The sequence below is a fragment of the Ostrea edulis genome, chromosome 6 (assembly GCF_947568905.1).
Source record: "Ostrea edulis chromosome 6, xbOstEdul1.1, whole genome shotgun sequence".
NCBI lineage: Eukaryota > Metazoa > Mollusca > Bivalvia > Ostreida > Ostreidae > Ostrea > Ostrea edulis.
Window position 1 is genome coordinate 5,567,628 of NC_079169.1, and position 20,873 is coordinate 5,588,500.

The 20,873-nt window shown below is 35.0% G+C and overlaps 1 protein-coding gene across 1 annotated transcript in view; it reads left to right on the top strand.

Annotated features, from left to right (window-relative positions):
• Positions 1 to 272: 272 nt before the first annotated feature.
• The window catches only part of LOC125683659 (uncharacterized), a 43,708-nt gene continuing 23,107 nt past the window's right edge, over positions 273 to 20,873 (top strand). Inside the window, exons 1-13 of the mRNA XM_056141147.1 lie at positions 273 to 470; positions 782 to 946; positions 6,687 to 6,771; positions 8,063 to 8,206; positions 10,285 to 10,476; positions 11,039 to 11,136; positions 11,960 to 12,129; positions 12,384 to 12,508; positions 13,016 to 13,114; positions 13,424 to 13,568; positions 13,684 to 13,782; positions 14,821 to 14,943; positions 16,016 to 16,244. Of these exons, the coding sequence (XP_055997122.1) occupies positions 273 to 470; positions 782 to 946; positions 6,687 to 6,771; positions 8,063 to 8,206; positions 10,285 to 10,476; positions 11,039 to 11,136; positions 11,960 to 12,129; positions 12,384 to 12,508; positions 13,016 to 13,114; positions 13,424 to 13,568; positions 13,684 to 13,782; positions 14,821 to 14,943; positions 16,016 to 16,244 (1,872 nt within the window). The remainder of the gene's footprint in view (positions 471 to 781; positions 947 to 6,686; positions 6,772 to 8,062; positions 8,207 to 10,284; positions 10,477 to 11,038; positions 11,137 to 11,959; positions 12,130 to 12,383; positions 12,509 to 13,015; positions 13,115 to 13,423; positions 13,569 to 13,683; positions 13,783 to 14,820; positions 14,944 to 16,015; positions 16,245 to 20,873) is intronic.

Below are 20,873 nucleotides of genomic sequence, written 5' to 3' on the forward strand. Positions count from 1 at the left end.
ACGTGAAAATATAATATTATATAAAATCCTACAATGTTTCATTTCTCTGAAGAATGTTCCTGGGGCCTCCCATCACTTTATCTCAAGTTAAATCCGTGTCATTAATTTACCTCCTGAATGAAAAATGTGAAAAGAGAAGGTAATAATAGCATTTGACAATTATCATCCATGTTGTGTGCTGTTAACTGACAGTTTAACGGAAGATTCAAGGTGAGATTATCTCAAAAAGCATTCCTCACATTAATTACTCGTTGCACTGGTTTACTGAAACCATGATTTTAGGAAGCAGTCTTTTGTTACTCTTGGCAGTGCAATCTGCACCAATGCATTTAGCTAAAATCAATAACGAATCGGCCGCTTTACAATTTATAATTGATCATGACGAAACGTTTGGAATATTGTGGAATATATTTTATAAATCTGCCTGGGCTTACTTTACAAACGTTACCGAGGAAAATCAAAAAGATATGGTGAGTATTTAAAAAAAAAAACTTTTTTGAAATTTTTGATTCAGAATTACGGTTGTACACGATAACCATTGATTGATAGCTATTAATCACTTGATCATCTGCTTGTGTAGACTGTCCTGAAACTTCAGTTAATATGTAGAAAATGTAAAAATATTGTTTGGAAAATTATTTTCCAGCCTTTTAATCAGAGATATTTCGTTTCTTTCTTTACGTTTGTTAACGTCTTTCCAAATCCTAGGCTTATGCGACTTATTGTGCAATATTGAATACTTCTCTGGCATTTTTGTCTTGATCACATTATAACATTGCAGAATGATAAATCTGTTCGGTTATCGAACTTTGACAAGGAAGCGGCGGGATTTGCCAAAATGTTTGATTATGAAACTTTCACCAATTCCACAGTAAAACGACAACTTATCAAAATCATAGAAAGGCCAGGATTGTATGCAACGAACGACTCTGAACTGTTAGAAAAGGTAAGGGTGTGTATATGTAATTAAAAAAAACTAGTTATAAGACATCTTTATCCATTATAGTAATTGCCTATTGAATGTAATCTGTAAATCACTTGACTAACACTAAAACACATGTTCATGTAACGAACGGCTCGTCACTAAATGAAAACTATTGATATTGTAATATACCATGATTATTCACTATGAAATAATCCTGGTTATTTTAAAAAGAATTTTTGTTGCTTTAAATTAGATAAAACATCAAAGAAAATACATGATAGTTCATAATTATGCATTCAAGTCGTTGACAATGATATGTCAACGTTTTAACAATTACGTGAAAAGAGACGGACCAACCAAACTTTTTTTTTCAATACGACGAGAACCTCAAGTCACTGTTGGTATGAATAACGTCTGTTAATTAGTAAATAACTTATCAAAAAATGCTCGAATTCCTAAGACTTTCAGTTTCTGACTTTGACTGAAATTCACCTCAAAAAGTTGTACAGAAAATAACTACTTTAAAAAGGTTTGAAAAAATAGATAGATTAAAAAAAAACTTTTAGCGATTTATTCAGGGGTTAACATTAATGTATACTGTAAGGATTGTAGAGATTTCTTTTTAAACGTATTCTTCACTTTCTCCCATTTCTTCTATTAGTTACGTCACTTCCGGGTGAACTCTCGTTTTCTCCAACTGCAATATATGACCGTGGATGAAATATCATTGTTTCGATACTGATATTTAAACAATAAAATGCTTTCTTTGTTGTTTCATCGGGTGATGAAGGTAGCAAGCATTGCAGAAAAAAATTACGCGGGTCATGTAAACTTTTTCTGCAATGATTGCTACCTTCATCACCCGATGAACCCACAAAAAAAGAAGACATTTCATTGTTTATATTTCTATGCATTGTTTTAAAATATAAACTAGATTTAAGTACTAAAATATAATATGGTTGACTCATTCGTTACGTTAAACGGAACAGCCAACGCACCCTTTGACCTTGATAACACTTCATATTTGCTAAATGATTACAGACAGGTGGTACTAAAAACCCGGATCTAACTAGTTTGCAACAAACATGCATTCATTGTCGCAATTGAAAGCAATGTCAATTTCAATATAAATATAAGAGAAAAGATTCATTAAATGTAAATATTAATGTATAAATTTCATATGTTTAATCAATAAGTATAGATTGTTTAATTATTCAACAAAGAGTTACTGTTCAAAGTTCTCTGGCCACTTTGTAGAGTCTGATTATACAAGTAACTCTAGTTTGAGGTATAGTTAGCAATGGAGATCGAATTATCAAAAGAAAAGACTATGCATACTAGAAAAAGTTTCCGCAAATCAGATTTATTTCTCTAATCCAAGTTAGAAAAAAAAAAACACCATAAAATTTACATTTATGTGATATGACTTTCAAAATTTCTTGTTTGCATGATATTTTGTGTGCATCATAAAGTGCATTATCATAACGATTCTGGATTAAACTGTTTTCTAGAAACATTGTAGTACTAGTTTACCGATTTTATTTGCTGGTAATTTCAGAAATACAGTTATCTATTTGTACATGTATAAAGAGATCAATTTTTGTACTAGAAGACAATAATATAATTCTGCTTCATTCAGAACCCCTGATGACATTTTCTAACACAAATATCAATGACAAATTCTATATACCTTATTTTTTTCTGTCATTTAAATTATAGTTCATCACAATCTCACAACAAAATTTTCCAACATAAAATGACAATTGTATTGCTTTATAAATCACGAGAGGTATAGCGCAGTGGGTGTAGACAGTGCATTGTGACGTCATATTTAGCTTCGCTGTTTTTTCTTTGAACATCTGTTATATGTCTATGAACCAAGTAATCATCAACAACAACAAAACATAGGAAGGACTGAGAGGACTCGTCTGGTTGTAGATAGATATGTTACTCTGTACTAGTTAACTTAGGAAGGAATGAGAGGACTCGTCTGGTTGTAGATAGATATGTTTCTCTGTACTAGTTAACTTAGGAAGGAATGAGAGGACTCGTCTGGTTGTAGATAGATATGTTAATCTGTACTAGTTAACTTAGGAAGGAATGAGAGGACTCGTCTGTAGATAGATATGTTACTCTGTACTAGTTAACTTAAGCTTTTTATAACTGCACCTACACACACACATAATGACAGTTTGCACGCTCAAGTTGTTGACAACAAACGATGTCATGTTTCCATCAGTCACGAAAAGAGAGTAAATGATTATATTTGGATGAAAATAGACGAATAATAGTTTTTTTTTTGGAATACATACAACAAATTAACACAGCATAAAAACTTATTTGTGAATGTAATTCATTTTATGATGTTTCTGGTAAGTTCTTGTGTATTTGGGGGTGACTGGAAAATGCCATTACATTTCAAAGCGCTATATGATCGATAGCAAAGATTACTGATACTTGCAATACGCCATTCTTGATTTAATATTTTTTTCAAAGCAGGAGAAATTTACATAACTATCGGGGTGTCATTAAAATTTAATTTAGGTGAGGAAAGCGCGATGGCTCCGCAGTGACGGTAACATTTTTCCAAAACACTATGGGCAATCCTGATAACTTTTCAGCTGACGAAGAGCATATCACGTGACTCACAATGTCAGAAAGATCTCGTCACGTATTGTTTTCTAAAGAATAATTAATGTAAAATACAGAGTTATTTAACCTTTATAGAGGGCTTTGAGAACGGAACTCTCCCTACGGGTAACACGTATGCACGTGAAAAGGGAAAATTTAGAAAACTAATGAAATATTGAACAATACATATGGGACTTTTGGTCAAAATAGCGTAGATTCGAATGCCAGCGCGAGAACATCTATGTTGCCATTTTGAGTCTCGTCTACCCAAGTTCACATCGTTCTAAGATGTTACATAAAATTCGTAAAGCATGTAAACCATGTCTTCTGAATCATATAGGCCCTAATCACTCCTCGATTAGAAGCACCTGTCTCCTATGTTTGCAAATTACCTAAACAAAGATACTAAATATGACGTCACAATGCACGTCTTTACATCAGTTGAGTGGAAAGGAATACAAAATAGCATCCCCTGTCGACCGGTCACACCCGCCTTGAGCCCTATATCCTGATCAGGTAAACGGAGCTATCCGTAGTCAAAATCAGTGTGCCAAGAACGGCCTAAAAATCGGTATGAAACACGCCAGACAGCATTTGACCCAATGATAGGTTGTATTGGCAAACTAGATCGTTATAACGACCATATAATTTGCGAAATGCTGACTTTAAACGAGACTTTTGGAACCTCTGCACCATCAACTTGTTTGTCAGTAGCCTGTTTCGATTTAAAAACTGACCATACGCAGAACAAGCTCCTGTGTATCGAATCAGTTGAGAGATATAAACACCATGTGCAGGTGATAATGGAATATTGTTGACATAAATATTGGAAGTTGACGATGAAGAAGCTGAAATCATCCCGTTTGCCATAAAGTTGAGTTGTTAGTTTGCCGTTAATATCTACTTTCAATAAAATATCTAAGTATGAAGCAGAAGTAGACGACTCTGTGGTGTCCTTTATTTCGAGTTTACTGGGATATATCAAATCGACACATGAATGAAAATCATTATTGCTAATAGATAATACATCGTCGATATATCTAAATGTCGAAATGAAAGCCATAGCAAGAGATTTTTTCTTCTCACGTAGAAGGTTTGGAATAAATTCTGCTTCATAGGAATATAAAACAAGTCAGCTAACAAAGGAGCAGAATTCTTGCGCATGGGGATTCCAACAGACTGTTGGAAGACCTGATCACCAAAGACCACGAAGATATTGCCAATGAGAAACTCCAGCATATTTTTTATTTCAACTTCAGAGTACTTGTGCGCGGAATCTGAATGGCGTTTAACGAAGTAATTTTTTTGATGACTGATCACTAGATAGGAATATTTGCGTTTTCCATTTTTGTTGAAGAAGCAGCTGTCTGTGATGTCAAAAAGTCTAGTCTTGAATTTAGCGTGAGGAATGGTCGTGTACAGTGTTGAAAAGTAATACGTTTTAATGTTGTTGATTTGAGAAAAGTTTTGCGATTTCAAGTTTACTAAAAGTTCTTTAGAATTTTTTAGAATCCACATTTGATTTACATCACTTCTGGCATATGTAGTAGCACAATAAGTTTGAAGTTTCTCCTTCACAGCTGTTAATATTTCACGTACAAGTGAGAGAATGTTTCTATTTGTAATTTACCATACTGAATACTATCACTTGGGACACGCTAATGACCATTTCATGCTTTGCTCAGTCCAACGGTCACACCGTTATATATATTATCTCGTAAGTGAAAAGGTCAAGTTTAAAAACTGATAAATTTTTGTAGTAAGTATAAAACATCGTCATTGATAAATCGTTTCCTGCAAAAGCCTTAAGTTCCTTCTACTTCGCAAATTGACAAAATACATGCATAAAAATTTTACAATACAAATCTAATAAATTCCGTGAACGAATTTACAAAATTAATGAAAAATTACTAAATGTACCTCTGAAATGGAAGCAACAAAAAGCTAAATAGGGAAAAGGATTATCGCAAGTTGATAACTCCTATTATTAAATGATCAGGGATTTTGATGCTCTCCAATTGGTCTAGACGATCTTTTCTGCTGTGCACCTCATTGTGACTGCGCATCAATATCAACTCAAATGGCAGGTTTATTCTGGGTTTCACTATATATATGATGGTATTTTCTATCGACCAATCAAATTGCGTGTTTGCATGCATGCATCGGTGAGACAAATTCAATTCCCTTTACAACTTTTATCAATTTTTGTCAAATCATTATAAACTATATAATGTAAAATTGATTGATTGTATATTGTATAACGTCTCTCACGAGAATATTTCACTCAAATGGAAACGTCACCATTGCCGGTGAAGGGCTGCAAAATTTAGGCGTATGTTCGGCGATTACGACCTTTGAGCAGGGGGGATCTTTATCGTACTACACCTGCTGTGACGCGCGGCCTCGGGTTTTGCGGTCTCATCCGAAGGACCGCCCCATTTAGTCGCCTCTCACGACAAGCAAGTGCACTGAGGACCTAATTCTAAAACGGACCCCCACGGGATTATAATGTAAAAAATTGAGAATACATTTATAACTGTTATTTGTTGAAGGAATAAAAACTAAAAATATTAAAAACTTGTGAAATTCCTGATCATTTGATAAAGCAGGTACTGACTTCTGATGTGGTCTACTTGTGTCTATATGGACCTGGTTAGATATCAGTTGACCTTGACTTACGACCTCGGTCAACTAATACCTGTCCAGGCCCGTATAGTCACGTTTAGACCGAATCAAGTCATTAATTGTACCTTAGCTTTTAGGTCGGTAGGTCACCATAATTTCTAAACATGAATTTCAATTTTCGGGAAAGGAAAAAAAAAATATGTTTAATAAAATTGTCATGCATTCTGAGTTTTAACAAACATATGTTTTTCAGTTAAAATATTGAAAGGTTACATTGAAATAAATTTTACTTTCCGTTTACCTTATCAAAATGCGCAAACGCAGTAATTTGAACACAGAAGACACATTCTTTAAGAAACTGTTGATAATTACTAGTACTAATTTCTAGTGGACATTTTGGACAATCATACTAAAAATATTTTAGAGAAATATAAAGCACAGTGAATTAAATTAACGGACCACTGTTTATCTTCACCGTTTTAACTGATCATACTTCATATTGAAGGTAACGGGTACACAACTTGGAATCAGAAACTTACACGAACACGCCATGTATTGCCTACCTCGTCAAAACTGCCTCAATCATGCGGGTAAGTCACTTGAATTCTGCTGGTAAGTCATACATAGAGGCGGTATCGAAGTTTCTAACAATCTGTTAACTACGGTAAGTCGTACATAGAGGCGGTATCGAAGTCTCTATAATACAAGGAACTGATATCAATGTATCTATTTTACAAAGAGGTGATGTCAAAGTTTGTATCATACAAAAAGGTGATATCAAAGTTTGTATCATACAAAAAGGTGATATCAAAGTTTGTATCATACAAAAAGGTGATATCAAAGTTTGTATCTTACAAAAAGTTGATATCAAAGTTTGTATCTTACAAAAAGGTGATATCAAAGTTTGTACCATACAGAAAGGTGATATCAAAGTTTGTATCATATAAAAAGTTGATATCAAAGTTTGTATCATACAAAAAGGTGATATCAAAGTTTGTATCATACAAAAAGGTGATATCAAAGTTTGTATCTTACAAAAAGGTGATATCAAAGTTTGTATCTTACAAAAAGGTGATATCAAAGTTTGTACCATACAAAAAGGTGATATCAAAGTTTGTATCATATAAAAAGTTGATATCAAAGTTTGTATCATACAAAAAGGTGATATCAAAGTTTGTATCATACAAAAAGGTGATATTATATAAATAGTGCATGTAGTTGAGGGTAACATTGAAAATTTTCACCCTGAGAAAACCATTGTCAACCGAGGCGTAGCCGAGGTTGACAATGGCTTCTCGAGAGGTTGAAATTTTCAATGTTACCCTCAACTACATGCAATATTTGTTTTATTATACTGAATGTTATATAAACAACAAAGCAGAAAACTTACGTCTGTTTACAGTTTATCAATCACTGTCGTGCGATATTTCGTATATGGATGCGGGTTTTCGTGTTTATTACAAACGTTCAAATGACGTCGTTTAACAATCTACGGCGAACCGTACGCCCATGGAATATTTTTTTTTATAATATCACACGTTGTCAAGTAATGTTACCCGTTGCTAGATACTATCATCCTGGAGCGCGTGTTTTCTGTTCTCAGAGGGTAACAATATGTTTTTCAAATGCTTCTCGACCAATCAGATTCGAGTATTTTACATGAGAGTATAATAACAAAGTTTATACCATACAAAGAACTGATATCAAAGCCTCTCTGTCAATCAAATTAAATTATACTCTAGTAAATTTTACTCAAGACTAATACCAAGTTCGCAATGGTTAGGGATACATATGCAGGCATTGAACATTTATCACCATTTATTGCGTTATATGTTTTTGTACAGGTTTTTCGTAGTTATTTCGGGTTTTAACAATTAACAGGGCTACAGCAGATCATGACGAACAGTCAATTCTATGATGAACTACTGACAGTTTGGCAAGGCTGGCATAGCGTGACAGGACGGGCTGTTAAAGAGCAGTTCACACAACTTACTAAAGCCATGAATAAGGCTGTTCAATATATCGGTAAGATAAATTATTAAGGACATTCAACGTTTTGTTGAGCGAGACAGGATTTGTTTTTACCAAATCAGGCGCGTAACTAGAAAGAAAATTAAGTGTACGCAAAATACGGAAGGGTCTGGTGGCAGTCACGGGGTCTTGGAAGCTCCTGGGATTTATGAATGAAATCACTTTTTTGGCTTCTTTTTTTGAGTGCATAGTTGATAATTTGAAATTAAAAAGGACTGAATTTGATTGCATGGGCATTATAGTGTTAATTAAATCATAAATCGGAACTATATAACGCAAAGCTATTTGTGAGGCACAAATGTTTTAACGACAGAGCTCTCTCTCTCTCTCTAAAATGATGTGTACGCAATTGCGTATAGGCAGCTACGCGCCTGAAAATAAATTGACAAGTGCGAAGCACGAGTCAAAATCAAAAAAAAAAAAAAAAAATCTTCTCTCACAAGTGAAATAAATTCTATATTCAACAAAAACATTGAATTTTCTGTTTATCACATTTTCTTTGGTTAATTGATTAGTTGTTTTATGTCCTGTCGAGAATTTTTTCATTCATATTAAGACGTCACCAATGTAAAGTCAGGTACCACAAGTGTAGACTTATGCTTAGCGCTCAGGGCCGTAACAATGAGAGGTCTTTATCGTGTCAACGCCTGTCGCGACATGGGACCTCCGTTTCTAAGGTAATATTCAAAAGACCTAGAATTCTCACTTCTAAATTCCGAGTATTTGGCGAAGGAACAATCACTACATAATTTAACGTCTTAGGTTTGACGCGATCATTGCACGAGCGGGGCTCCAACTCACGACCTCCCGGTTACAATGCGAACGCTCTACCACTGAGCTACCGCGACTCCTATAATGCCGTTCAAAATAATATCGCGCAGAAAATATAGTACATTCAGTAATATGCAAAATATATAAAAGTCAATACATTTGAACAATAAGACAACTTTAATTCATTTATATTTTGGGTATTCAAATAAAAAAGATTTAAAAAAGATTATATATATATATAACGTAAAATGAAGGAGATCTTATATATCGCGGATGAATATGATGGCACAGTACTTTTGTAATTTTCACAGTGTGAAAATAACAGCAGTGAAATTATCAATTTAATTTCAATAGTTCACTGTTGCAAATGCAATGTGGTCCGTGATTTTATGCAGACTTGCAGTGAACTTGAACTCGGCCAGTGCTTTGGTTAATAGCGGGTATCACCATATCATCAGTGAGATATTCAAACAAACAACACACATCGGAGAAGTCCACCAGATATATCAGTTATTTGGGGTAGATATATAGCAACATACGACTGGAACCCAATCCATTAGTTGTCTAATCGGAAGATAATTATGTCTATTCTCAGCTGTCAAGGTCACTTGCAGACAGAATGCTAGAATACTGTTGCGTTGATGGTCCAAGAGCTCTGTACACTTGAGGAACGCCAATGATTAAGTTCCGCTAAATGATTATATAAATGCGCTAACGACTGTAATAGCTGAGTAGTAATTATTCCTTCGCCATGCACCCGACATTAGGTGTGAAAGTCGCGGAATTTTCGGATATGACACTAATAATGGAGGTCCCGTGTCATGGAAGGCGTTGGCATTATACAGAACCCTCACTGCTACGATCGAAAGTGTCATTCATAGGTCAAAATGTGTGGTACCTTCACCCAAAGCTGGTGACGCCACTACATGAATGAAAGATTTCTCGAATGGGACGTAGAGCAATTTACATGTTCACATTATACAATTGTTTAAAGCTTACGCGTAACTTAGTCTAACTCGCATGATATGAATTCGTGTACATAAAATGACCACGAAATGCACGAACAATTAGCCACACAAATAATGTTAATTTCACTGTAAAACACGTGGAAATGTTTGTGAGATATTGCCCTAAATTTTCTATCACATGTGCATTGTTAAAAGTTGTATTTATTATTTATCCTTATTGCTGTGTTTAATGACAATAAATCAGCTCTAATTAAGACACTCATCAGTGATTCAAAACAAATAACTTCGTACATAAAAACAAATGCGTGTAAACTGAACGAAATCTTTTCGAAGGTCACTCAGACATTGGGAGCTGGTGGGGATCGCTGTATGAAATGCCGTACTTTGAAAACGACATAACCCATTTATTTCAAGACCTGGAGCCTCTGTATAGAGAACTCCATGCCTACATACGTAAACGGTTACTATGGAAATACGGCAGAGACATGTTTCCTTTGTCAGGACATATTCCAGTTCACTTGCTTGGTGTGTACAACATTTACATATCTTAATTTCATATGTTAACATTTCTGATATTTTGCTTTTGATATATTTGCAAAGTCTAACGACCATAGCCATTCCATCATGGATGTGCTACAGTTGTAAAGAATGTGCGCATGAATCTTGATAAATATAGTACGTCTGTTTTAACGGCTGGGAATTTCAACAGAAAGAAAAGTAGAATGTAAATGTAAAGATATATTTCTATTTTGGAAATACACGAGGATGGGATCTGCGACGATTCACGCAGGCATACTTCATGAAGCGCGTAAGAACTTCATGAAGCGCGTAAGAACTTCATGAAGTATGCCGGCGTGAAGCGTTGCAGTTCACACCCTCATGCATTTCAGAAATGAAATTTATTTCTCAATGAGATGCAATTGTTAGTCTTGCACCTGTAAGATGAACGATTGCTCTTTTTCTACATATTCACATTCCCTGCCATAAAAAAGCAAGAGAAAAAACGACAACAAACCAATCCACAAAGAAGTCATCAGCCCAGCCTTTTAGAGAGAAATAACGTAACGTGTCGTCTTATTAATCAAAGGTTCTCTGGGAGGTGGTAATATCGAAAACATCTACGAACTGCTAGAACCATTTCCAAATGCGAGTAGAGTGGATATAACAAAGGAGATGATTGAAAAGGTTAGCGTATTTCTGTTCGGAACAATTCAGATTAATTTTACTCAGTCTGGTGTTCCAATAATCTCTGTTGAGATTCGACTCGGCTGAATATTTGGACTGACGCCTTCACCGAATCTCGGAGCAGTCCTTCATAGTTCATGTCTTGAAATTTACTTTCAGTTTTGGCCAGTTCTAGCAATTAATGTGAACTTAGGTGACACTGCTGTTCGCTTCAAATAACTGATTTGACTATTTAACTCTCTATCTCTATTAATTTTGCATTGCTTACCTTGTAGGTCCCAAAATGAAAACAGTCACTAAATTAACCGTTCAAATAAAGACTTCCCTGACACAATATTTTATCTCCTGAAATTGAAGAGCTCCTATAATCTGTTTTATCAAATTACTGATACATAGTATCTCCACAATATGACATACCTACTTGTACATCGCTAATTAAAACACAATTATAGGAACTCTTCATATTCGGGAGATGAAATATTGCGCCATGGAACTCTTCATTTGAATGGAAAATTTAGTGATATTTTATTTTATGGAATTTACATAGTTAGACGGTAAGCAATACAGCATTAAGAGTGATACAGAATTGGTTTAATAGTTAAATCACTTATTCAGTGAATGTGTCAGTCCAAGTATTCAGCCGAGTCAAATTTCAGCCGCGATTAGTGTTCGAATAGATTCTAAATACAGCTATAGCAGGAATTATGTATCAAGTGAATGTTGAATGTTTTTTTTATAATAAATATTCTCTCTCCTTTTATTTGTTTCTCTCACATGCATGTATTATCTTGAACTGACTTTCTTGTTTGATATAAATTGACAGGGATATAACATAAGCCTGATGTATCGACTCGCGGAGGATTTTTACAGATCACTAGGAATGGAACCATTGACTAGGGAATTCTGGGAGAACTCCATGTTCATCAAACCTAGTGATAGAAATGTCTTCTGTCAACCATCGTCTTGGGATTTCGGTGATGGAAAGGATTATAGGTCAATCATAGTTATCTAAAGTAATGTGATTTGTATTGTTTGTATGCTGCTTTACATCCCATTCCAGAATTTTTCCTCAAACAGAGGAAACTAACTTTAGGTAAAGTGATTTATAAACAAATGGGACAACAGATGGCTCGGTCATATGTTCCTCAAATGAGCAAATTTCAGATGAAATGCGAAAAGAAGGTAATTATGAACCATAATGTTAACATATGAAACACTTTCTTCAAAGGAAATATTTCACATTTCAGAATTAAAGCTTGTACACGTGTAGATGAGGAAAATTTAATCATGGTTTATCGTGAAGTTGGACATATCATTTATTATCAAAGTTACAAAAAGCAGAACACCATGTTCCGGAATGGCGCTAATCCAGGTATACATTTCGAACCTGAAAGGATTAAATAAACATGGAATTAGACTTTATCTGAAGAATAATCATCTCAGTTGTTCGGGGATTTATGAATTGTAAGGATAATTTATGTGATTGGAGAATTCCATATAGTTTTATTTTGTAAAATAAAGCAGATGAAAGGTGAAGATAACGAACAGTGATCAATCTCATAACTCCTACAAGCAATACAAAATAGATAGTTGGGCAAACACAGACCCCTGGACACACCAGAGGTGGGATCAGGTGCCTAAGAGGAGTAAGCATCCCATGTCGACCGGTCACACCCGCCGTGAGCCCTACATCCTGGTCCAGATCCAAATACTTCTAACTTTAATTTCCGCACAAAGTAAGCGTCTTGTGACGTAAGAAGCATGAGTTCCTTTAAGAATACATTTTTATTGACAAAACATTGGTACATTTTAATCTACGTACTTCATGTTCTCTTACCCTATCCTTTCAATCGCTACTTGTGAATACTAATGATTTCAGGCTTCCATGACGGAGTTGCAAACCTGGCAGCATTGTCCTTGATGACCCCGGAATATCTCCATAAGATAGCTCTCACTGATTCAGTTTCTGATGAATCAGGTTAGCGCAAATGATTGATTGAAATATAATTATAAATGCACATACATGTATGTTTTCAAAATCTAAAGACAAAGCATTTCTTATATTCATAAACGAATGTTGATGTTAGGAGCTATAATATGAAGAAAACACACACATCATGAAAAATAATGAAACTGCAATTCACTGGCATTAATTTCACTTGTACATTTATTCATGGCACTGTATATTTCAAATAGATTTCTTCAACAAATGCCTTAAAGTTGGTTATTCATAAAATGTAACGATCTCTTCTTTAAACCTACATAATGGATACTAATTATTTTGTAGAAAACGAGATTAACTACCTTTTGAAACTGGCGTTAGAAAAGGTGGCGTTTTTACCCTATGCTTATGCTATCGACCGTTGGCGATGGGGTGTTTTCAGAGGTCAAATATCTCCTTCGGAATACAACAAGAAATGGTGGGATATCAGGTTTGTACTAATGCCCAGATAATTCATTTCTAGTATCAGTTTTATTCCGTACGCTTTATAGGTCAAGGATCAGTGATAATTTAAGGTCGTTTTATATTTCTATTTCGATATACAGATGTCGTTATCAAGGAGTTTCACCACCAGATAAACGAACAGACGAAGATTTTGATCCCGGTGCCTTGTTTGATGTGACTGCCAACATACCTATTATCAAGTAACTGTTGATTGAACTTCTTTATTGTATCACAATTATGAAATAGATAAACAAGTACATGTAGTATTTGTTTTAATTTGGAGGAGATTGCGCTATAGTCTTTATAGTGTGGCTGTGTGTTAGTATCAGATACTTTGCGAATCCCCTGCAGGCGGCAATGTAAGAATTATGATGTACATTTAGATCCTTTTATCAAACATTGTCTGATTATCGTAGTTAGATAATGATGAATACCTTTTGATAGTTGATATTTACCAGCACTTTATGATGTTGTAGAGATTTTTCGACTTTTAAACAACTTGCGCTTCAATTTTCATTTGTACTCGTTTGCATAAGATAAATTGTTTTCTTTTGCTGACTATGCGCGGTTGTCAATAGTTTAAAGTCTTCTAAATGCGTTGATACCAAACCTTCATTTTATTTTATGATATTTAATGGAACACAATCTACATTGGAGGTAATATCTTAAGAAGAAATTCGGGTTATATTTAGCATTTGTTTTGAAAATTTTGACAACCTAGATTAATACCATTAATACCAATCATTTGCTATCGATCACAAGTATAAAAAAAAAAGAAAAGAAAAGCATAGTGAAATAACGTTGATAGAATATTTGGATAGATGGCACATATATAGGTTTGTATAGATCTGTTCATATTTTCTATACAAATATCATAGATTAGATCTAGTTCGACAATACAACCTATCATTGGGTCAAATGCTGTCTGACGTGTTTCATACCGATTGATAAGCCGTTCTTGGCACACTGATTTTGACTGCGGATAACTCCGTTTACCTGATCAGGATATAGGGCTCACGGCGGGTGTGACCGGTCAACAGGGGATGCTTACTCCTCTTAGGCACCTGATCCCACCTCTGGTGTGTCCAGGAGTCCGTGTTTGCCCAACTATCTATTTTGTATTGTTTATAGGAGTTATGAGATTGATCACTGTTCGTTATCTTCACCTTGCATGCATACATTGTCGGATCTAGCAATTGGTCGTATAAGAGATGTGTCGCTATGTCCTTTTATTTCAGACGGTTCGTTAGTGTGATTGTACAGTTTCAATGCCACGCAGCACTGTGTGAAGCTGGGGGTCACAAGGGGGAACTACACAGATGTAACCTCTACGGAAGCAAGACTGCAGGATATCTTCTCAAGTAAAGTATTGTAATTAGTTTGCTACAGTCGGCAAAGTTCCCCGCATTTTGTTAGTTTTACGTCCTATCGAGAATGCTGCTCTCATATTGAAACGTCACCAGCTACTGTAGGTGAAGTATCACAAATTTAGATCTATATATAGCACTCAAGGCCGGGCAGTGAAGGTTCTTTAATCGTGCCAACAACGCCTGGCCCGACACGGAACCATAAGGTCATATTAGAAAAGCCTTTGATTCTCACATTTAGCGAAGGAGCCATCGCTACATGCCAATGGTTACGCCTTAGGTATGACGCGGCCATGGCACGATCGGGGCTCGAAATCTCGACCTCCCGGGCAGGAAGCAAACCGGCGCGGGTTCGAAAATGATTAATTAAATTTGTTGTAGTATTTGTGGGCCAATTTCAACACACTTTAGTTTAGACTTACCCGTAAAATATTAGTAAGATGACGACTGTGTGTATGTAATTATGAAAGTGTAAACATGGTTCAATGAGATTTTCCCAAGGTTGAATTATTTCAGCGTAATATTCTCGGTGAAGGTTTATTCCGCTTATCAAAAACGTGTCACAATGGAACGATAAGTTTATCAATGACATATACATGTAAACTACAGTAGTATTGAAGTCTGATAGAAAGGAATCCAGAACTGTAAATGTTTTTCAGTAGCCCCCCTCTAGTGAATCACAACTCCCCCCAACCCCCAACCCCAATTTGATATAAGTCTTTGATTGTTTTCACCTAAAATTTTGTTTGCAAGTCACATTAGGTACAGCTTATCAAAATGACATCACTACGTACGGCGGCATTCAGCTGTTTGAATTGTTTTCTTTGGTCGTAGTATCAACATTAATCGAATTCTATGAAGGGACAATTATCATGCTTTTTTCGTAAAGGTGATTTAGTTGACAAAGTGGGTTTGGGATTAAGATATATTGTAACATTTCAATACTGCGAGTTTGTTACCTGAGATTTGATGTCGCGTTGCGCATTGTCGTAACAGACACCTTTAGATACAAGATGTACAGCTTTCATACACTGCTGAATTAACACTTGCATTAATCTGTTTCCAGAAGGGCGTTGCGTTTGGGTTCATCCAAACCGTGGCAGAAGGTGATGCAGATGATCACGAGACGGAAGCAAATGAGTGTCAAGCCATTGTTGAAGTATTTTAATCCTCTGTTGTCGTGGCTTAGAAATCAGAATAAGGAGGAAAACATGGGATGGGCGCGTTCCTGTCCCTCCATTATACCCCAACCCGAGACGTCGGCACCCATAGATCATCCAAACAAGTACATGTTAGTATTCAAAGTCTAAAGTACTATGACAGAATATACAATGTAAGTTTATCACATGATGCTTGAAGTGTTATAATATATCTGTGATTTTAGGAAACGTATTTTGGTTATTTTCAGACGGTATTTCTATTTAGTGCCTTCACTAAAATAGCCATATTGCACCCAATATGAAAAGTAAGTACACAACTTTGATGAGGCTATTTTTTAATCCATAATGTCAAATATTTGTATATTAAATTTTATCGACAAAATTACAGTTTTAATACGCTGTTAATTGATATATTTCCCTGCAAATATTACTTCAGAGTCCACTTCTTGATCTCTGCCTTGTGAAGTAATGTTCAGTGTACATGGCCTGGGGATATGTTCTATTGTTAATCACTGCTTATGGAGGAGAAAGATTAGAAGAACAGAGAAGAGGAAATGACCCATGAGGAACATAATATAGAATTATTTGTATATAGTCAACTTATATTGATCAAAATGCTATAAAACTATTTGTATTTGTATATATTTTTAATAAAATGGTTACTTTATTTTCTCTACAAAATCTAAAATGAAGATGGTATTTTCTGCTTTTGTTTCCCACGACTGTTTTATGCTTTCGCAGAAGAAGCCGAGAAATGTATGCAAATATTTGGGGGTCATACTAAATAGATCTGCAAAGAAGATTCTTAATGGCTGAATCATTTTCGAACTATAAACGGAAAAAAATATATACCGTATATCAGGTTTTTTCCGTGTCATGTTTTTTCCGCGAATCAGAACCTAAAATAGCGTATTAAATTTACGCGAATCAAATTTTCACTATTTCAAAGTCATCGTGAAAATATAATTCAGGATTATTTAAACTTACAAAAGAAGCCAGCTTGTGAAAGTATAACTCTTAATTTCTAATGCAAAAAATTTCACACAGTGAAACGATTTACACGATTTCTGAGTTACTGATCACACAACGATTTTGCACTTTTCTTTACACTATAGTAAATAAGCGACTCACTGCTGTATGCGACCGTAATAATCCACTCCAGGCGTTACCCTATCTATTGTACTTGTATTAAACGACCACCTGTCTAACGCGACCAACGACCGTGATTTTTACAACATTTCCGTCTGATTTCACGAAATTTTACCTTTTTTTCAACGACTTTACATTTTTCGATTATAACGCGATTCCTACTTTCGATTTCAGTCGAGCATGACTATTCTGGGAATTATCGCCCCTAGCACTTTCGTTTTAAAACGAATGGGTAATAGTTCGGCTGTGCTCTTGTTTAGTCGACACACTGACTCAATTATTATACCCAAGCCATCAACTGATTAACATATAATCAACACAGGGTCGGATGAAGTTAATTAACAAAACCTGAGTTGTTTATTTAATAAAATCAAGAATCGGGGAATCAAGGTCGTTGTTTTCATAGTTGTGAATTTCAACATACTTTGAGATGTGTGGGGTAGATCGGCCGTATAACTTTATCATAAAAGTAAACTTTGTATCAAATTTACGCGGATTTATTTTCCGCGATTCGGAAATCGTCATGAACAAAGCGGAAATTGGATACACGCGGAAAAAACCTGATATACGGTAATACCAGTAAAATAGCACCTGCCCTATTCATTGATGTTTTAATAAAATGAGGCCTTCTATCGTTCTACTCTTGCATCCTCGTCTCAAATATTTAATATAAAAAATTCCTAACATATTTCCCCTCTACACTAATGTTCCTTCAAGCTTTCATTAAAAGCCCCACGCGACCCGAAAACTCACAATTCAAATGATTTTGTTTGTTGACGTAGCCATGTTAGGTGGCCAGTCACATGAAATGAAATTCGCAAGTCAGATTTTGTTTTGCGAAAGAAGTTTAGTAAAACTCGAGCCTGATCTGTAGATTTTGAATTCAAATAAACAGTTTTAATTTTTTTTTTTCAGATGACTTTCTATTAAAACTGCTAAATTATTTTTTTTGGTTTTTTAAACGGGGGAATGAAAAATGTAAGAACTAAATTAAAATGAAAACAAAACACCAAAACCAACAACAACCAGACAGCATTTGTGAATCAGTCGAAATAAACATGTGTATAAACAATAGATTGATCAACAGCACAATCTGTATGGGGCATGTTGATGTACATGTTTGGAGTAGACATGTTGAAAATTAGATTTACAATTTGAATAAGTCATACTCGGTATAAAAACTGTGAGTATAGATATACATGAGTAGATGCATGTATTTCCACATAGTTTTGCACACATGTAATTGCATATATTGAATTCCATTGCGTGTCGTTTGAACATTGAAGACGCATTTTGTTTCAATCTAGTTAGATTCTGTTTTAGTGCTGTCTGCAGCCTTTATCTCTCGTTCAAAGTCAAGAAAGCATTTTATCATATAAATAATCAAATAGGTTTCAAATCAGTGTAAATATATATCAACAGTACTTTCAGTCCTTTGATGATTTTTGTTAATTTATGGCATTATTCAGTGCTGCTTAGGAGCTGCTACATCGTCCTCAGCATAAGGGTATTCGATGTTTAATGAAATTGATGTTTACAACCAGAGAGAGAACTATCATCATTATTTCACAGTGGTGGGAGTTGACCACTTTCACCTTACCCTCAAAATTTCAGGCTCCGGGGTACAGGTCTTCGATGATTCCGAACCTGATGTTTATTCACCAAGGGTAAAGCATTATGAATAAAAATTGGAGGGCCGATATCAAGACCCAGAGAGAGTTCCATCACCATATTTTCACAGTGGTGGGAGTTGATCACTAATATTTTACCCTCGATTTCATATCCCAGGGTAAGGAAGGGGGTCTTTGATGTTTTCGAATCCGATGTATATTCACTACGTGTATTGCATCGGAGGAGCGGATTTCTACAACCAGTCATCTTTGCTCTCTATCACATCTTACTAACAGCTTTTATTATACAATTGCTTTTCTTTCCCATTTTTAACCAATACTATCCATTTCAAGTGGGATTCTACCTTATTCATAATAAACTGCTTTATTGCACGAACTTTTCTGTACACGAAACACTATTTTATAAAATTAATGTGTAAGTTTTAAATTTCTTAACCTTTATAAAACCCCCACATTTGTGCACCAAAGCTTAACACAAAAACAATACATGTAATTTGGGTATCATTTAATGTTGCATGTTACACGCTTTTTCATTGGTTGAAAAATTAGTAGAATATCGTATCCAACGGAAAAAAAAAAATAAATGGCCGGAACTACTTTCTAGTGGAATGTTGAGGATTCCTCTGGATGCTTCGAATTTATATATAGATTAGGGAATCCTGAAATAAAAAACTTAACAATTCTAGCGATCTATATAAATAAAAAAAAAAAAACCCCAAAGAAATATCAAATATAGATAATGATTACTTATGCAAAATGAAATAAACATGGCTATTTGAGGACCCCCCCCCCCCCACAATCCACAATATAACAACGCACGTCTGCTTCTGTAATTCCGGGCTGAGAGTTAAATGTATTCAACCGGGATGACAATAGTCCAGTTTGCAGCTTGTGACAACTTCCTTCATGTCACAAACCCAAATACCAGATACACCGCACACTGCCTCAGAGATACTGCAATATCGTAACTATGGTTTCGAATTCCGGCAAAATATGTTTATGAGTGGGCACCGAAACGAGGTTTCTGTACGATGTTACAACAACTGTGACGCCTTAGGAATTCACTGGTAAAACTAGAAAAACCCTCTGTAACACTCACTTGTCCACCTGGAAGCTGTGACAACCCTCAAGAGAACCCTATCATGCATCCCACATCATGATTATGCACATGTCCCACGCTTTCCGTTAGTACCGACATCGAACTTTGCACTTAATTCCAGTTCCACTCAACAAAATTTCAGCACTTTTCTCTGAACAGGACTTATCTCTAACTCATCCTTTTAAAATGCATTCTGCAGTCCACAAGAAACCCGTTTGCTCAACAGTTCGTGGAAGTAGCCATTGAAGGATTTAGTTTTTTGTTTTTGTTTTAAAAAGTTGTGTATTTACAAATTACTACGCTCATTTCGAAATGACATAGAATGTAGTCCAAGAATAACTCGTTAATTCAACTCAAATCATATCATGTTTTATCATATAAACTCAATGTTTTAAAATATTTTAAGGAATAAATGTATTATTTTTTCGTTGGATGGAGGTATACCACGAAAAAAAAAGACGGAAAACTTTTACATCATGCGCTACGCGCAATGATGCAGTTTTCCGGGTTTTTTTTATTTCGTGGTATACCTCGATGCAACGAAAAAATGATAAATTCATTCCTTAAATTAACTATCAACATTGAATTTAAATCTTTCATTTTGCTACAATATTTCAGCGCGGATAAAGTATATAATTTAAACGTACAGTTATAATTTTAAACAAAATTGTTAAGTGATTAAATTTATTCACAACATTTTTGTATTTCCATGTTTCTCTGACTTTTATACTTCCACCATTTCTGAATATTACATTTTTTTTGTACATTTACAGTTAAGTTAATTTTTTTGTGTAGATAGGAAGTGTATTTAGCATTTCTTGTAAACTTCCAGTGACTCCGCTATCAAAACGGTATCATCTGCACACATAATTAACAAAAGACCCA